General features: G+C 35.3%; 2 protein-coding genes across 2 annotated transcripts in view; one reads left to right on the top strand and one right to left on the bottom strand.

Annotated features, from left to right (window-relative positions):
• CycD (cyclin D) overlaps positions 1-4,636 on the top strand; it is a 67,894-nt gene extending 63,258 nt beyond the window's left edge. Inside the window, exons 4-5 of the mRNA XM_077436454.1 lie at positions 3,809-3,954; positions 4,075-4,636. Coding sequence (XP_077292580.1) covers positions 3,809-3,954; positions 4,075-4,275 — 347 coding nt within the window. The 3' untranslated portion in view covers positions 4,276-4,636. The remainder of the gene's footprint in view (positions 1-3,808; positions 3,955-4,074) is intronic.
• A 4,554-nt stretch (positions 4,637-9,190) lies between these two features.
• On the bottom strand, positions 9,191-20,026 carry lva (lava lamp). Its single transcript, XM_077436377.1, has 9 exons — positions 19,833-20,026; positions 17,978-18,144; positions 17,740-17,902; positions 17,534-17,671; positions 17,269-17,453; positions 16,985-17,192; positions 9,637-16,903; positions 9,408-9,562; positions 9,191-9,327 (listed from the first exon to the last, which is right to left on the bottom strand). Exons 2-9 carry the CDS (start codon positions 18,110-18,112, stop codon positions 9,248-9,250), a joined length of 8,331 nt encoding a protein of 2,776 aa, XP_077292503.1. The 5' UTR covers positions 18,113-18,144; positions 19,833-20,026; the 3' UTR covers positions 9,191-9,247.
• Between the last annotated feature and the right edge of the window lie 303 nt (positions 20,027-20,329).

Here is a 20,329-nt window from a genome sequence, read left to right as displayed (position 1 = left end):
AATTATTTTAATAATTTGATGTGATGTATATATGTATGAGTGAATTTTGATCTTCTCTCCTCCATTCGGGCCTCACGGGTTTTGTATTCACAGCTGGTTCTTGTACATACATATATTGGTGCTGACTGCTAATGCAAGACATTCCCAATTTTGTGACTATTAACATATATTTTTGTTTAAACTTTTGCTGCTATTGGTTTCATTATATATAAATATGTAATTTTCTGGTGTATTTCCGGCGCATTGAGAATTCCTGTAACGCTACTGTGGTCCAAACTTAAATAGATCAATGTGATATTGCCCATTTTGCGATTTGAAATGAAATTCAAACCTGTTGGGCGTCAACGGGCAACGGGCTAGCGTCGCTAATTGGATTAAATAGCGAAGAAAAATGGCATGGGACTTCCAACAGAAGTCCCATATACTATTGAACGTTCAATCGAAGTCATGAAATCCACCGTATATTTTATACACAGTCGTAAATACAAGTGACAGATCCGAGACTAAAGATCGAGCGACAGTCCAATTAAATCGAAAAATCAACCAGTTTCTTCGATTCGATCGAACTTTCTTTTTTCCAGACGTTTCAGAGCTACTAACTAGTATGTACTATGGCTATGTTTTCACGTGTGCACAATGAAAACCAGTCGAGAGCGTTTTTCGACACTCATACGAACGAGGTCGTATACTACAATTGCACGATTGTGCAATTAGGCGTACTTACCAACCTGTATATACCCACCTGAAACGCACCTGCTGTGCACCACACCGATGGTATTCCGTCAAAATCATCTGGTGCAATATTGAATCGAAGTAATGGCGACGTGAAATTACCTTGCTTTGGAATTGCATGGTACATACATATATATGGCATATTTTATTATGTGCACACGCGATTTTTTTAAAATTATCAATGCCTCATGATCTTAAGTGTCTCATGAAGTCATGACGACTCGTATAGTTTTACGACAATAAGTGAATATTAGTGTGGTTACGACTGAAACCGTCACCGTGATGATTCTAACCTTCGCCACCCTGTGGTGCTCATCTAGTTTACATTTTGCGTTTAACGCAAATTAACGCATATTTAACGTCAAATATGCTTACTTTTTTATTTATTTAAAATTGAATCTAAACCATAGTGACTTTATAGCATATAGTCGGAAAATTATTAACAAGATTCATAAAAAATAGTATACTTGAGGTTTGAGTACTATTTACTTACCGTTTAAGCTGTCAACGCTATCCTATTGCAACGATTTTGAATTAGTGTTCATTAATTTTGATCTTCCTATTCTTGTCTAGATCTAGAACCAGCAACATATGTATATCAGTGGTTAGGATGTAATGTTTTCGATTGTGTGGTCACGGGTTCTGTCCCAGGCTTTGTTGCCGGCCAGGCCTTTTCCTTTTCGATTGTTTCCTTTTAGAGTTTGCCAATTTATCTGATTTCATTGGAAACAGTTCCAAGAAATTCGAAGTACTGTCCTAGAATTTCGACATTTAAAAATGCTGCAAAAATTTGTCCATAGATGTCTCTATGATGATTGTAATGTTTGATGCTCGATTTTTGTAATTGGCCTTGAATATTACTTATGTACAATGCTGATCATAGATGTCGTGTTAATAATTATGTAAGAAATAATGTGAAAAATATATAGTTATAGGCGTTTAAACAATTAAAATCTGACAAAACTAGAGGGTGGCAGAAAGGTAAATATATAAGTCTACTTACCAGTAAACGTCAAGATGGTCAAAATTGTAGCATTTTTAAACGTGTCCACTATGACTATTTTTCACCATTGAACTATCAGAATCGATTTAAATTTCCATCGTTGACCAAACTGCGCAAAATGGCAAAGTTTCAAAACAATCGTAAGACTGTAGGAAAATATACTGATTCATTTGCGACGTAAACCTTTAAAGAGCATTGTAAATAATAAAAAATATGGGTGTATACCTGTATAAATAAATAAATTAAGTATGGGAGTATTAACAAGTCTTCTCTAAATATAAGCATGTATTGCATTATTAGATATGTAGAGATTCGGTTGTTGTATCCATACTCAATTTTGGATACATAATGGTAGTCAGATTGTTGGAAGCACCGTGTTAGTATGTTTATGGCCTGCGATGAAAAATTCGACGGTGAGATTGAAAAGTCCGAACGATGGAGGAGGAGTGGGGGCTTCATATGAGGGTCTGGTTGGTCTGGGTCGATGTCGTTTTGCCAAAGTTGGTCCGTGAGAAAGGCCCCCGCGGGACAATGGGGGTCGCCGAACACCGCGAATTGTCTGCAAAAAGTACCGCCGGCGGTCCCCCTTTGACTGGGCCGGTTTTTGGGCCCCGACTGTAATCATGACCGCAGCAGCACACGGTTTCGACCCTCCCCTTCCCTTCCCCGCTCCCTATCGTCCCCACTATCTACTAATCTCGACTTGGATACAAACATCCAAATTTATTCTCGAAGAATCTGATACGGCGCGTATCAGCAACACAATGGGATTTCGCTAGTATACATATGTACACAGTGGCGCCAACTATCGGTGCAAATCAGTGAACTTTCATAGAGACACTAAAAACGGTTGAAAAGAGATATCTTGAACGGGTACCATCGACCAGTGTATTATGATTGAACATCACAATATGATATGTTATTTTATATTTAATTTATACCAGGAAGGCCTAACAGGAAACCCCAATGCGACTTCCTGGCCAGAAACACAGTACATTTGATACAAATATTGTTAGTATCATACATACAGATTAACATCCAAAGATACATTTATGGTCAAATTTGTAAATTTTCAGCATTTTATATAATTCAGCGAAATTCGAGATTGCTGAAAACTCGAGATTTTGAGAGAAAATGGATAGGTTGCCAATTTTTTGGAACCGTTTCAATGAAAATCAGATAAATTGGCAAACTCTGATAGGAAACGATTGACCTGGAGCACAAATCCAAAGTCTAGCCAGCAGAAACCAGTAGGATTTGAACCCGTGACCACTCTGTTCAAAGCATTATATGCTAACCACTAATCTATTCTGCTGGTATACATACATAATTCTATATCAGTATATAACACATGTATACAGAAACATTTACCAAGCGTTGTCTAAACCATTATTCAACTATTTACTGATCTTAGTCCTTAGCAACATGTTTTTATATCCTGGATGTATTGACATATGTAATAAATGTAGAAAATGAAATCTATACATTGTCATATACTTTGTATACAACTTATTATCTCCGGCATTATATAATTAATTATAAAAAAAGAGTGCAAAAATCATGAGAGTGTGACTTAAAGTATATACACTAACATTAAAAGATGGTTAAAATTGATTGCGTATCTTTTTTCTCAAGCCATCGCTGTTATTATGGTATAATTTCAGTTGATTTCTATTTTTATTTTTTTTTCTGATTTTATCAAACTCATTGTGACAAATTACTCCATGGTATGTAGTTTGTTGTGTTTCCTTGCATAACAATTTTGAGCTTGGACGTGGGCCGTGTCCGTCCTTTGATAACTCACTGCCATGCTATATAATTTGTGACGATGATAGGCTCATCTAGTTATTTTCTTATCGTAGCCGCTATCAGTCGGTTTTTGTAAAAGCACAGGATATTTCAAGGGCGTCAAAACTGTGCTTCAACAGCATCCGTTTTTGGGACCCTTATCTCTTTGCATTCGGCATGACTTACTGTGCGCATAGCTTTGGTGCTAACACCAATTATATATTGATTTTATCAACATTTTGAATTGTACTATTATACTTAAAGTCTGTTTATGTTTTGTTTCAGATTATGATTTCACAGTTTACTCGCCGAGCACTATAGCTGCAGCCAGTATAGCAAACGCGTTGCGGGGTTTAGGATGGGAGTCTAAATATGGATCGTCCTTTTCAGATCTACTACAGACGTTGCATCAGTTGACTGGCGTTGAGCAGGTAAACTATTGTCTTTGAATCTTTGAATCTTGTCTTTAAGCTATATACCGATATATTATATGAAATGTTGCTTTTGAAATATGCTTTATTTGACCGACCGGTTTTGTTTGTTTGTTTTAGGATTATTTACAAACGTGCGCTGAGCAAATTGAGCATATGGTCCAGAGAACTATGGAGGAACGAGATTGTTCCCCAAACGGGAATGCGGGGCCGGCGACAGAGAACGGAGTTCAGACGAACGACTGGTCGCAGCCCCAGACAACCAAGAAGCATCCGGACAATGCAAGAACCCCGACTGATGTACGGGACGTACAATTTTGAATGCCCAACGTGGCAGGCGAAAAAAACATGTATAGAAACGTTATCCTTCATAAGGATAGCAGTCGCATATTTCAAAATACAAAATAGTGGAAAATCGGAAAATTTTCCACAGCCAAAAAAAAATATATATGAAGATTGGTGCATTTGCTGTTGGTGAATCGCCCGAAAGTAAAGAAGAAAGAAAATAATATAAAGTTTTCTGTTAAAATAATTATAAACTGAAATGAGAGTACGTCGATAGCTTGTAGGCGTCAAATCCTATCGCTTTTTTGCATTACTTTTAGGACTTTTATATGATTAAAATACATTTCCTATCGAAATATTGTGACTTAAAAATTATATGAACTAAAATTTAGTTGTGAAAAAAAAAAAAAACAAAACAGTGGACCACAAAAGGTGTATTTGGAAACGTTTCGGCGAAATTTTTGAACTTGTATTTGTATTTTGCAAAAGCTTTCCAAAAGAAGTTCTGTATAAAAGCCTACTATTATATTAGACACGTTTCAAATTATATACATATATCTATAATTATGTGATATTTGACGATAAAAGATGATTGCATGCAACGTACACACGTATTTATACATATATACATTTATATATCTAGTTATTTGACGAGTCATACGCAAATCAAATATGTTTTTCGCTAATTGTAAGTATTATGAAATGTTGTATTTTTGCATCAGCGGCACTTAAATATTCCGCATATCAAAAATGTGATATCAGTTTTCATCCAAACGTTTATCCGCATTCGATATATTCGATAAACTCGTGACTTTTATTTTATGAAATTGAAATTTTTGTGTGTGTATGACTATTTGTGATGCAATTTTTAGAGTAGTGGAAGCGGTGTAAAGAAGTTGTAATTAAAAAATGTGATATTTAACATAGTTTAGACGTTTATATTTTCACTGATGATGAGTTGTCGTGATAAAATTGTGTGACCGATTGGGGAAAGGCAGTACGCTTGATTTGGATTTAACTTTCTGCATTATGTGAACTCTTCAGACACGAGCTCGTTCGGATAGATTCAGAACTGGTCAGTCATTGTAACCATCTTTGTCTGAAGATAAAGGCAAGTCGTGTCTGAAGGAGTTTTATGTACCTCTATATATTAACAAAAATAATTATACATACATGCATATACATATATATATATATATGTATATATGATTATTTTTGTGTTACACGTGCCTTATACCCAGTGGTGTGCTGAAGTCAGTTTCATTTTGTTCAATTCACTTTAATATGAATATTAAATTTTTCTATACATTTTGGTTGATATGTTCTATCTAAAAATATGATGTTTAACTTTTGATTTAATCTTTTAAATGTTTAAAGAGGACTTTTCGAATGTTTGTAGCACATCACTGCTAATATTATATGTACCAATATATATGTATTTTTTGCCTATCATAGAGAACTAAAATAATGTAAATTTTTACCATTTGTAATGTATATTTTATATTTTAATGTATGATTTAAGATATGTAACAATCATGTTTCTTTTAATCGTTTAGAATTCTTTTGTATAAGTATATACATACCTCATAAGATATAATATCAGATTTGTTTTTCATTTAATATGATTTTTTTTACCATTTTGAAATAAAGGATTTTTCTTTTCAAAATTTAAGTCTTTATTTACCAATTTTTTGATTTAAAGAATTTAAAAAAAAAGACAATTATTGTCTTAAATTAAACAGATCGTTTTTATAAAACTGAATTTGTCGATTCTAAATGATTATATGTCAATATTGTGTTCCTTATATATTCTAGAAAGTAGTTTGTATATATTTTATAATGAAAGCAGTACATTTAAACAGTAGAAGTAATGTTTGTCGATTTGTTTTTGTACAAAAATTTTTTATACATCACATTTAAATATATGTATGTATTCACATATATATTGTTTTTTTTTTTTTTTAATTATATTTGTGACTTGAAGCAATATTGATCCAATATTTGGATTGTTTCTTTATTTTACATAATATACCTATGCATCATCGTACTATTGAATATGTATCAGGCTACAAGATATTCTTGTAATTATATTATATATATAAATGTATATTATTTTCATGTTATGTACTGTAGTAAAAAAATCATTACAAAAAACAGATTTATGTCGAGTTTTGCTTAATTTTTTAAGTAAAATTTGAAAATACTCCTAATTTTCAAACCGGATCACACGATCTGATTTTCTTTACTACAAATACGTGTGTGTTAAGTCAAAGTTTCGTGTGAATAGTAAAGAGTAAAGCACAAATTTAGTCATGTTAGTCATTTAATATTGTATGTTGCACTCCTAAGAACCACTAGAGATAGTGGTCAATTATCAATTATATCAACTATCAAGAAGTTTTATTTAAGTTTGTTTCTTGTAGATATGTATCTAGTAATCTTATGATTTTTTTTTATGTTTTGTGAATTTACACGAGAACGTCACTTGAATTGTGTAAATAGTAAGTACTATTCAATATTTGCATTTTGAAATATGAATCCAACCCTTTATAAACAACAATATCTGACAATACGTTGCTTTTGGAACATTATGCAGTTCCTAGAACATTAAGATATACATATGTGAGAAGTGAGAAATCAAACGTTCATAAAGAAAGAATAAACAAGACTGTTTCATAAATTCATTGTATATATCTTTACATTAAACATACATATTTTTAAATAGAAAATAACAGAATGTAAAATCTGTCCACTATCCACTTAAGAAATACAATGTTGTAGTTTTATATTATGTTTAAAGTCTTCCAACACTATGTGAAATAAATTGTGTGTATTTTTTTTTATTATAATTATAAGTTTAAAAATGTAACACATCATCAATTCAAAAAGATATATTTTTATATAATTTTATTCAAAAGCATTTATATGTAAGCGTTTCTGTTTTTTTTGCGTTAAACGAGTCGCACATTTAAAAATTATTTTATTAAAACATAAGAAGTATGCCGGATGAAAACAAATTCTAGATTTAAATTAAGTCAATTTAAAATGTTACGATTATCTTTTGTTTGTTTTTTTTTGTATAATAAAATTGTACTACATTATTACTTTGTAACTATTCGATAGCGATATGATTTTGATGATTTTTTATTACTATTATTTATAATATATCAGCGAACTTCTGTTATAGATATGTTAGAAGATTTTTGTAAGTACGTTTGCATGTTTTTCAGTCATATTTTATAGTCTATTTACTTTAGGTAATTGCAAAATAAAAAAAATCAACTATAAATCTGACGTTTTTATTTCAAAACATATTATTTTATTTATATTACACATATATATAGTCAGCAGTATGGCTATTACTGAGTTCGATCCCGTGCTAATCTTGAATACAGCTGGTTGGATTTGGATATTTGTGACTGAAAGTCGATCGTTTCTTATCAGAGTTTGCCAATTTATCTGATTTTCATTGTTGAAACGGTCCTTCAAATTGGCAAAAATCATCCTACCTGCTGTCACCAATGTCTGAATTTGATTTATGTACAATATGTAAAAAATTATATACAAGTCTAAACCCATAGATGTTTAAATGGATTAATTAATTCTTCAGCCTCTCAAAATAGTGATTTATGTAATAAAAATGCTGCAACGTTTGTAATTAATTGTCTAGGAAGGCGCATTGGGATCTACCTGTTAGGCCTTCCTGGTATATATTGTTGCGTAGGGGTGGGTGGAGGATCCAAGTAAAAGGCCAAAGTCGTGTCACAGCATTTATTGGTGATTAAAGAGATACACACCGGCAGTGCTTCGTCCAGAATGTCTTGATATCGCCTAAGTACCTCCTTATAAAGGAAAAGGTCTATCAGGGCATCTTTGACGTCCGGTTACTTCCCTATTGTTTAGGCATGTACCCGGATATGTATTCCCACGGTGTCGGTCACTTCTGAGAAAGGACCAATAGCGGCCAATTCGGTGGCCATTGTTTAGCTTACATGCACTTAGTTTAGAGATAATCCTTGAAACAAATTATAACGGTCACACAGTCTCTGGGATGCTACTCGGCCTAATCCGATTGTACTTACTCGGCGGTGTACGTAACAATATCTATGTAAAAAAATATGTACTAATACAAGAACGACCCTAAATAAGGGCGAAAACACAGAGAGGCACGCGGCACGTGTTTATGCCTAGCCATCCCTGAGGCACACAGTCCCAAAAATCACCCCCTAGAGTATTTTCAGTGATATTTTGTCATTGTATTGATATAATCTTGACAGTGATTGATAATGGCTAATCTCATATTTGAAGAAATGTAGGAGAAACTTGTCGAAATAATAACATCGTACGAATTAACTATGAACTGGGAACGCCCTTTCTTGACTGGAAGCCATTTGAATGTGTATTCGCCGTAAGTTGCATCCACTGCGACCAAAACTGCATTAAAAATGCACACAAATAAAATACAAACAGCCAATAATAGAAAGATTTTTATTACTGTCAGGTCTTTATGTATATTTTTTACAATACTTACAAAATACAATATTTACAAATGTACATGCACACAATAATACTTGCATAAACCCTTGTAAAATGATTACAAATTTGATGGCTCAGTAAAAAAAAAAATGGATTCTTAATAGTTGCCGCCGACACAGAGTGGACGCAAATAAACACAAAGAGAACGAAAAAAATAATAATCTTTTATTATTATATATATTATAATATAATCACACATACGAATGAGACAAGTCTGTTTCATTTGTTTTAACTTAAATATCAAATGCAAATTATCGGCTAAACTAGAATTCTCAGAATATATATATATTATATTTAAATATGCATATTATTTTGAATTATTGAAAATAAATTATAAAATATACAGAAATGGAAGATATATATATATATATATATATATATATATATATATATATATATATATATATATATATATAATATAATAAGGAATGCTTTTTACATAGATAAATTAAAATGTAGATATGATATTATGCTACATGTGGACCACTTTGGGCGTTGTACGGCCCCATAACCAGTTGAACAAAACTGTCGACGCACTCTGGGTATCGCGACCTGCAACATGAACATAAAAAATTAACATAATCTCACTCAAGAGACTTTGTATGAAAAACCATAACCTAAAAAATACACACTTAAGGTATAGTGAGCTTCTCTCAATTGAGCAGCAGCTTCAGGTGGCAGGTTCTGAATGTCACGCTGCAACAATTCCATTTGCCGTTGACGAGATTCTCGCTCATCCTTGACGCGAATATCTCTAAAATGACTAACGGAATGCAATTCAGAAATCCTACAAACAAAAAACAAAAACAAAATGAAATAAATGAAAATGTATGAAGACGCCATTTTGATTTTTCTACTGACTTATTTTCTAGGGATGAACCGGCCGATTCTTTGCCGTCCAGCTCGCTGGTCTCCGAAAGCGTTCTGGCATTCAAATTAGGCTCCTCGGGATGCTCGGCGGGACTATCTGGAGCTGCTGACGTTTGCGGTGCTGCTCTACTAGTGAGCGATTCCTCGATTTGAATCTCGGCAGGGGGTTGTTGAGCTTTGATGCGAAGCTCTTCGTTGGTTCTGATGGCGTTCGAGAGCTTCAGCTGCAGCGTGTCCCTCTCTTCGAGCAGCGACATCAGTTCAACAGTCAACTCCTCGCAGCGGACGTCTCGTTGGTGCAGCATGTACAGAGCCAGGTCTAAATCGGCTCGGGGAGACACCGGATCATCCTTATTAACATTAGCTAAGCTCTTATCGTCGTTGAATTTGGTATCGTCTGAAAAAGTAACGTGTCTTCCTGATTTGTTGTAAGCTTTGCTCAGCTTATCGTACGCTTCTACGTGAGCTTGTAAATTCTCTTTCAAGGTTACGATTTCTAGCTCTTGGGCTTCTAGCGCTGGTCTCATCTCGCCCATTTGATTTGCTTCCTCGTCGACGAGCGTTCGCAATTCCTCTAGTTTCGCATTGAGACTTCTACACTCTTCGACTTTGGTCTCCAATTGTTTTTCGAAGAAAGTAGCTTTGCTAGTTAGCTCGACTATTGTAGATTCTAAATGCGTTCGTTCGTCGTGCATTTTCAACCTCATGTTGGCTAATTCGACTTCCTTTTCATGAAGTTGGTACTGAAGTGATTCAACCTCATCTCTGTGTTTTTTTAATTCAGCATCCATAGTGTCACAGTACTTATTGTAATCACCAAGTTTGCTATCGTACGATCCTTCTTTCTCATAGAACAGTCTCAGATCATTATCTTTGAGTTCCATCATTTTATGCGCTTCTACTAAGGTCGTTTGAGTATCAAAAAGCTGCTGTTTCATACAATCCACTTCCTTATTCATTGTAATCTTCTCCGTTTCCTTTTCAGATAAGGCAGCCCTCAAATTTTCACACTCCTCAAACAACACATGGTACTTTTGAATCTCCGTCGCTAGTTGGGTTTTGACCTCCAGACCATACTCTTCCTGTTCATATTTTAAATCTACCATTTCTTTCTTCAAGTTGTTATATTTCTGCAAACATTCTATGTGTAAGCCGTCGTTTTCGTTTAGATTTTCCATTTTGGCATTGGCTATCTTATCCAAGTGGGTTTGCAAATTTTTCACCTCCAGTTCAAAGTGACATTTATCGCTTTTGCATTCGGTCAACTCCTGACTGACTAACTCGAGCTGTTGACGAGTGCTTGATAAATCCGATACAAATGTAGAACTGGCCGTATCGCTCTGATGAAGTTCTTCCTCTAAGAGTTCTATCTTGCGACGCATCTCGTCGTGATTCGCCGACAGTGCGTCGTACATATCGACTAATTCTTGCTTTTCATATGAAATTTTGCTCAGTTCATTTCTGGAATTCGTCAATTCTACGGTGATATTTTTATTTTCTTCCTCTAATTTTGCGATGGATGCTGACACATCGGTATGCTTCAATTCCAGCCTATCCTTGTCGTTCAACAGCACATGGAACTTTTCTTGGAATTCCGTATATTCGTAAACTAACGCTTCCAATTTAGATTTCAAATCTAAGTTTTCATTTTTGAACGACTCCAACTGAACACTATTATGAAGAATCATATCAGACGACTTGGCAAGTTCATCTTTCAAATCGTTATTTTCCTTTGAAGCGGACTCGAGGGAAGAATTCAAATTATTTTTAGCTTCCAAAGCTTCTTCCAATGATTTCTTTAAATCATCGTTTTCTTTTTTGAACCCATCCAAAGACTCACCCTTTCTATCGGACATTTGCTGCCTTTCATTCTGAATCATAAGTTCGAATTTATTTTCCTGTTCGCTCAAAGCCGACTGCAAGTATTCATTATCAATTTCTAAACCTTTAACTTTGACATTCAATTCATCGATAGTTTCCAAATACGCCTCAGATTTAGCATCATCTTCAGGACTATTTTCATCGTCCATATCGAAATCTGCCCCCCACTGAAGATTCTTCAACTTTTCATTGAGGGATTGATTTTTCATTTTGTAAACGCCCATTTCTAAATCTTGCTTTTCTTTCATTTCTATCAACCGTTCGTTGGAAGACGTCAAAACATCAATCCTTTTCTGCAAACCATCTTTCTCCATTTTTTCTTTATCGGAATTTGACGACACATCCTTCAACCTATCCTCAAGTTTGGCTATTTGGGAATAGAGTTCTTCTTGGATGGCCGTGTCTAAATCAGACGTAGCCCCACTAGACTTCAACTTCTTAAATTCAACGCTCAAATTATCATATCGAAGTTTATATTCCTTTAATTTCAACAATGCTTTGTTTGTTTTGAGCTGATTTTGAGCCAGGTCAGTCGATAACTTCTTCTTTTCAGCCGTCAAAGTTTCCATTGACGCTTCTAAGTCTAATATTTTTTGATTATGCGAATCATCAGTCGCTTCTTCAGATGTGAAACACTTGAAAGCAACTTTAGGTTGTATAATTTCGTCAACAATAGACGTGTTTGCTGTTTGGGTAGTGCTTGTTTGAACAACTGCCACCGGAGGATCGTGGCAAAATCCTCTAATCATAGAAGTTTCTACGTTTGAAACATTTTGTGCTTTAGCACCGTTGTTGGATACGATCTGGTCTTCTAGAGATTGCAAATCGAATATCGGAGCCTTGTCGACGCTCAACTGATCGAAGAACTTCGAAGCTTCCATCGATACCGCTTGTGATGCTTTCATATACACTTCCTCATTCAACACTGGCTGAGGAGCACTCGACAAACTTGAAATCTCATTCTGCAGCCGCACAATAAATTCATCTCTTTCTTTCAACGCCGACGACAGATTGCCGATTTCGATCTGCAAATTGAACACATCTTGACCGATCACAATCTGACTCTGTTGGAAGTTGGAATCTTCAAATTTGAATAGAGGCGGTGAATATATGTTGGTGGAATTGTTAGAATTGAGATTTTCAATATCGTTTCGGAGCCGTTCGTTGTCGGCCGTTGCTTCGCTGATGGTCTTCCAGTGCGTATCAATCTCTTCCTGCAGCCGCTTGCAGTGCTCTTTAGTCTGCTTTATTTGCTCGTCGTAGTTTTCGCACTGAGTCTGCAATGTCGTTTCCAAATATTCGAATTCTCGCGTTTTCGCATTCAACCTTTCCGAATACTCGTGCGAAACGTCTTTCAAATTGCCCTCTAGAACGTTACATCTTTCGATCAGTGTATACCTTTCCTGATTCGTGACTTCAAAATCGACCAAGCTGTTTTTCACGTGAGACAGTTCAGACTGGAACACGTCTAGTTCGGCATGTAGGTGTTTTTTGGCATCGTTCAAACTTGCGATTGTTTCGTGAAGTTCATTGTTTTCGTGTTTGATTTCGTTCAACTGTTTCTGAAGCTGTTTATCTTGGGCGGCCAAACTGGTGAGTTTCTTGGTCAACTCGTCTTCATGTTGCAACGTTTCCGAGAGGGCCAGGTCCTTCTCTTGCAGTTTAGTGACCAAACTGTTCGTTTTCTCTTCGAGAGATTCCATCATTTGCAGATTCTCCTCTAAACGATTGATTTTCTCTTTACATTTATTCAAATCAATTTCTAAACTTTCAATGTATACTTCTCTTTCTTGTATTTTCGCTTCGTGAGCCGAAGTTGTCTCATTGTAAGTATTACCGAGTTCTTCCGATTGCCTTATCAAAGTTTGGACTTCTTCCTGTTTAGCGAGCAATTGTTCTTCAAGTTCGGCAATCTTCGATAAAGCGGATTCGTTGTTTTTGATTTCAACTTTCATCTCTTGGATAGTCCGAAGATACGATTCATTCTCTTGCCGCGATTGTTCAAATTGCAGCTCATACTGAGAAATCTTAGCATGCAATCCTTCAATCTGAGAAACCAAATCATCGTTATTTTTCTGGGTGTATTGCACCGAAACTATTGCATTTTCATTCTGAGATGATAGTTCTTTAATTTGCATTTGAAGTTGAGTCACCGTATGTTCTAAAGCAGAACTCTGTTGCAAATCCGCATGAATACAATTGTATTTCGTTTCCAAATCGGAATATTGCGATTTCAGAGCTTTAATACCATCGTCGAGGTCTTTACATCTTTGAATTTCAGCTTTCAATTTGTCTTTTAACTTTTCAATGACAGTTTTCATCTTATCGCACATATCAGATTTGTTCTTCAAATTATTTTTAGCATCTGCAAATTCGGTACATTGAGTTGAGTACGTTTTCTCGAGCGAATTATAGCATTGAGTCAGCCTCGCCTCTTCGGCTACATAAGCCGCAAACCTTTCGTTCAATTTCGACACCAGAGATTCGTGCGAATGATCATCGAAATTCTCGCTACTTTCCAAAAGCTGTTGTTTAATACTGTTGATTATTTCATCCTTTTCGGAACACTGCAGTTGAAGTTTCAACATTTTATCCACAAGATCACTCTTTTCATTGGTAATCGCGACAATTTCCAATTGTTTGTTATCTAAACATCCGACCAGACTTGCAGTCCTCGTCTGCAAACGTTCCATCAGGTAATTCAGCTTGTCGGAATTATCGAAAGATTCATACAATTCCGAATGCAAATCAGAAACATTGCAGTTATTCTGATCGATTACAATTTGTAAACAAGATATTTTGTTTTCTAGTTCTGAAATTAATTTTGCATTACATGTATTGAAAGTTTCTTCCTTTTGGACAATGTTCTGCTTGAGGCTAAGTATTTCTAAATCTTTACTTTCGATAACCGACATGTTTTCAGCCAACGTGTCTTTACTTTTCAATAACTCCGCATTGAATTGTTGCAAATCTTTAACGGAAGCATCGTATACGTCTCTTTCACTGTTAAATTGGATAATTTGGTTATTCAATGATGAATTTTCATCCATTAATTCCTGCATTTTGGTACTAAGGTGTGTATTATTACTGACTAATTCTTCATTATTTTTAATCATTTCAGAAAGTTCGGACAGTTTCACGTTAAGGTCAGATATTTCAGTTTCTTTATGTTTTAAGGTATTCTTCAAACGGAGTATTTCTTTAGTGAACTTCTTATCTCCTTTTTGACTTGATTTAGCCGGCTTACTTGTCTCTTCCACGAGTTCTATCGGTTTCGATTCGACCGTTGCTTCGGAAACTTCAGCTTTAATCGGATATTCGATGAACTCCTTTTCAATCGTATCTTCAACTTCGATGGTTTCGGAAACAATGACTTCTTCCGTTCTCACCGGAGTGGACAACTGACTCAATTTTTCAGACAATGAACTGTTTTCATTGGATAGTTCTTCAATTTTATTACCAAGTTGAACAATTTTTTCTTCATTAGTCTTTAGCTCAATACAAACATCATCTTTTTCTTTTTTAACGAAGTCGTATTGTTCTTCCAACAATTTCTTTTCATTAGTCAACTCTTCTAACCTCAACGATATTTCATTATGAGCCGCCTGAAGACTTTCAAGCTTATCAATGACTTTATCCCTTTCTTGAGAATAAAGATCAATTTTATTCAACAGATTAGCTTTATCGGTGTCACTTTTAGAAAAGGTGTCTTCTTCTTTAGTTTCTTCGGACTCTTTTTCGTGTTGTTGAACACTGTACGATTTCTGGAAGTGTTCAATTTCCAACTTCTCCTGAGACGTCAACGACTCGACCATCTCAATAGACTCGGCAGAGCTAACCTTTTCAGCGCTCAATTTTTCCAATCTATCAATAAGCTCCATGTTCTCTTGAATATAATAGTCCAGTTTATTGCTCGTCTCCGATTTCTCTTTGGTCATAGCTTCAACGTCCAAAAGCAGCGAGTTTCGTTCGGCTGTAATGTTTTCAATCTGCTGTAACAAATTGGTTTTATCGGACTTCAAAGCGTCCAATTGTTCTTCTAATTGAGCATATTTTATTTCAGATGAGACATGTTCGTTCTCCAAGAACGTCAAATCGGCCATTTTGTCTTCCAATTCGGTGGCCTTCTGCTTGACGACGTGCAATTCTTGCACCAGGTCGAATTTCTGCATCTCTAAATCGGCTATGGCTTTCAATCGTTCCTCTGCGACGCTTTCAACGTCTACTAATTTAGCGTGCAGTTGCGAATCGGAAACTCTACCGCTGTCGTAATCGACCAGATGAAGTTGTAGATTTCCTTTATCGTCCTCGAGTTCGGCTACCTTTTGCGTCAACATATTCACGTCACTTTGCAGCCTGACAACTTCGGCATTACTATGCGACACTTTGCTGTAGTCATCGATGCTCTTTTGCATTTGTTTGACTTTAGTCTTATGAGTGGCTTTCAATTTAATCATGTTTTTGTTGGCTTCCGAAAGATCTTTAGTCAGGTTTTCAATTTGTTTGAGGGCATCTTCCAATTGATCTTTCAAGGATACGTTGTTGGGATCTTCAACGTCGCCAACTACAACGTCCGAGACGCCTTCGATCGGTTGATCCACCGGAAGTGATGATTCTGTGACGACCAAATCTTGCGAATATTCAACTATTGATTCTACCGGTTTTAGTGTTTCTTTCAATTGATCAACTTCGACTTCTTTTTGATGCAATAATATTTCTTTTTCTAGAATTTGTTTATTCAGTGTTTCAATGGTTGATTCTAATTTTTTGATGCTATCTAAATAATTTTTCTTTTCTTCTTCAAAAGATTTACTTTTCTGAGCGCCTTTGTAAGTGTTTTTGTTGAATTTTGGCTTTGATTTCGGTGACGATTTAGCTTGCTGTTCAGCGGGTGGCGTATTTGATTTTCTGTCTGCGTTTGATTCTAATTTTTCCTGCAATTCAATATTTGATTGACGTAAAGTATTGTTTAGTTTTTCTAAAATTTCAATTTTTTCAGTCATTTGATTCATTTCTGCCACTTCAATGACACCCTTTTCTTCTGCTTCGTCCATCTTAGGCACATTTTCTAATTTTGATGAGAATTCATCCAATTCCTTAATTTTCTCTTGCAGCATACAATTAATATTCGTGATTTCAATTTCTTTCTCAGCTATCTTGTCTTCTAAACCAGTATTTTCAATACTCAATTTAAACCTTTCAGATTCTAGAATAGAATTTGCTTCCTCTAAGTAGGTTATTTTATTTTTATACACTTCTAACTCCGAAAGTAAAGCATCTTTGTCCGATTTCATATTACTTTCCATATTAGCAAAATTCTCTTGCATTTTTTGCATCTGTTCTTTTGTATCGTCGAGTAAATCCAAAGTGGCTTTACCTATAAAAATAGATATAATAATTTCAATACATTTAAATTGGAAACGACAATAAAAATAAATCATATGTAGTGGAAACCCACCTTTTCTGCTGAGATCGGCCGACATCAAAGTAATGGCTTCAGTTTTAGATCTTATAACATTATCTTTCTCCTTGCAAGTTTCTTGTAAGTCTAATATATTGCCTTCCAGATGATTAATTTTACTTCTCAATTCTATTATTGTTTTATTAGTATCCACATTTTCATTTAAAATCAATGGAATATTAGAAGTTAGTTTCGATTGTCCCACCTACAAAAAAATATGCAATAAATGAAAAATGAATTTTACAAAAACGAATTAAAAAAAAATAGCGTATAAACAATACTTGTAAAATTTCAGCTGATTGGGACTGACTTTCGTCCAACTGTTTTTGAATTTTCATTAAGGCTTTTTCGAGTTCTTTTTCATTTTTCGTTCGTTCCGCTATCATCGCTTTTCGTTCTTTAATCTGTTGGTGCAATAGTTTAGTAACTTCACGATTCGGCAATTTAGGCTTCTCACTTGCAATATCTGTAAGTTCGATTAAATATTTATACAAACAATCATCAACGACATAAAAACGCACACGAAACCAACCAATCAATACGAACCAGAAGGCTTAGGAGATATAATATTAGATTGAGAAGCGGATTCAGATTCCGAAGCTCTATTGTCAGGTGTCGGTGTTATTGATAAATCGGTTGATCTAGATTCTTCTATGGAGGTAGATTTTTCAACGGAATCTGAAACTAAAACGCAAACGAGTAATTCAAGATCAGTCATTGACAAAAGCATCACAAAACGAACGAGAAATAACCTTTAGAAGTGCTTGGAGGAATTTTTTGTTTGTGCTTTGCCCTGTCGCGAATTTTCGCCAATTGCGAAACATACTTTTCCATTTTTAACCTAGTATTGGCTATTTTTTCAGTTCTGGCCGTCTCTTCGGCTAACACCATCTCTTTCAATTGCGAAATCATTACCTAAGCACAATAAAGACGAATATTTAGTTATAATTCAAAGACAAATTTAAAGTGGTATGTGAATAGTAATAGTACCTGTTGTTGAGAGAACCTTTCTTCCAAATTGTCCATCTCGTACGACGTATCTACAGATTTAGGTAATGTTATATTTTTATTATCGTCATCATCTTCTGATGACGCTTTGGCAGCGGAAGGTTCGTTTTCGGACATTTTTTTTTTATTATTTTTATATTTTTATAAATCTGAAAATATACAACACATACTGAATCAAAATGTTATAAGATTTATTATTTATATTTTTTTCCAATGCGATATCACGTTTTGACTATACGAGCCATTATATTTGAAAGTGGCGGCAGTCCAATTTTCAGTTCCAAAAACACCATTTCTGTTTGACATAATTCACAAATTGTTATCACTTATTTTAATAAGATATGTCCAGAATCGCGGAAAAGCAGAATAAACCTATTACAGGCCACCAGTATTTTTAAATATTGATAAACATTATATTTAATGTTTTGCGAGATATTTCTAGAAATTAAGAGAAGTAGATTTACACTTGCAATTATAACGGCTCATATTTCAATAGATGTCTCATTTAATGCACGTTTTTTTCTTATTTAATAATAAATACATCCAGGAATCTCAAAAAAATCCTACGGATAGAACGAATGTGGACATAAACAAAAACGACGAATGAACCAAGACTTTGTGGACTCATATCTGGATGAACGCGACCTTTTAGAAACTATTATTCGTTTCTGCTGTAAATTTGATAATTATACGTCACTACGTCAACAAGTCGAAACATGTCGTGATGTCGCAGCGAAGCTTAATAATTGATTTTTGAGCGTGAAGCGTGGGCCGTACTACTAAACAAGTACATCTTTTTTTTATACCTTTTAATTGTTATTCTATTGTATTGATAAATCTGTATTATTATATCACCGAAATCGTTTTACTTTTTTTCGAAACATTAACCCTCCCTCACCGAAGTGGGGTATGCAAGTGCAAGGTTTTCAAAGCTATACACCCTATATTTCTTGTATTCCTAGAACGAACTACAAGAAATGTATTTTAATAGATTTTGTATGATTTAGAAAAGGGTACATCGTAAAAAAATACATTTATACATTTCTAAGTTCCAAAGTATGATTTAAAGGCGGTTGCGATAAATCATGTTTTTGACTGTTCGTTTGCATATTCTTGTCGATCGATGAATCAATACGAGAGAAAGAGACAGCTATATTTTCGTAAGCTATTGTTTTCGTCGCTTTTGGCGCGTGGCTATTGAGTCGTGCACTCGCCTGTTGGCCTTACCTATGTGCGATTGCGTCTCGACACTTGTCGTTATTTTTTAATACAAAAATAGTCAAAAACATGTTTTTTTATGTTGGTGTATAAAATGATAAATAAGATATATATTGAACCTATTTGTATTGAGAAAAGCTGTATTTTGAATAAAAAATACGCGGTTCGAGACACTCCGTCCTTCAAAGGTTAATTTTAAGATAAAATATAATTCTGAATTGGTTCAACAGTGTGTGCCGCAATAAAACCGGGATAAAAAATGTGAGTGGCAACACTGAAGTGAGTAATGACAAACGTCAAATGTGTCCAATAATGAAAAGCGTTCAAAACATGGCACCGAATTTTACATCTATAATTAGCATATATATACACGGGGCTAAGAAGCGGAGAGCTTTTGACCTACATATGTATTTATTAAAACACGATATACATTTTATTATTTATTTACATTGGGCTGATGACGATAGCTGTCAAAAGATGCGAAAAATGTATTGAATGAAGTGCAGCGAATGTCATCGTAAGAGACGATCGGACGTGCATGACGTGGTGGTTAATTGTATTGATGAGGGCGTGCAAGTGTGTCAAGGCGGGGGATTGGGTTTGACGGACGATTACGAACTTCAAAAACGTGGAGAAGCGGGGGTGAGGGGCGAGGGGCGAGGTGAGCGCCCCCCGGCCAGCGAGACGCGTGACGTCAGCCGCCACAGATGACAGTCGGGGGCGCCGCGAACCGCCGTCACTCGCCAGCACGACACGGAAACGTCACACATATGTTTACTCCATGCAAACGCACTTTCACTCCGCTTGCATAATACCTCGGCTATTCGAAATTCGAATTCGTATTCAAACGATCCATTGAAAAAATGCGCATTGCAAATAACTGCGTGAAATACAGGCTTGTCAAGTCAGAGTGACCTAACGGCGAGCTAACGTCGGACGGAGAGGTATTAGAAAGAGTTAAAAGATTTAAATACCTGCGTACTTGGTTCAATGAAGACCCTTGTCTGCGTGAAAACACTACTCCAAAGATGCAGAGAAGTCCGCAAATCCGTGTACATCTGCTTTATGGTTCGGTGATTACTAGTCAAATGTGAACCGGTCACAGGACAACCGGTC

The sequence above is a fragment of the Arctopsyche grandis genome, chromosome 8 (assembly GCF_051622035.1).
Source record: "Arctopsyche grandis isolate Sample6627 chromosome 8, ASM5162203v2, whole genome shotgun sequence".
Lineage (NCBI taxonomy): Eukaryota > Metazoa > Arthropoda > Insecta > Trichoptera > Hydropsychidae > Arctopsyche > Arctopsyche grandis.
The sequence above is the reverse complement of the archived record's forward strand: the minus strand, read 5'-3'. Positions and strand labels throughout refer to the sequence as shown.

Excerpts from the sequence above, each read along its gene's own strand:
- lva (XM_077436377.1), bottom strand. The coding sequence starts at position 18,112 with ATGTCCGAAAACGAACCTTCCGCTGCCAAAGCGTCATCAGAAGATGAT. Across the intron at positions 16,904-16,984 it reads GGCCGATCTCAGCAGAAAAG|GTAAAGCCACTTTGGATTTA; the intron begins GTGGGTTTCCAC and ends CTATTTTTATAG. Across the intron at positions 9,328-9,407 it reads AGAAGCTCACTATACCTTAA|GTCGCGATACCCAGAGTGCG; the intron begins GTGTGTATTTTT and ends TTCATGTTGCAG.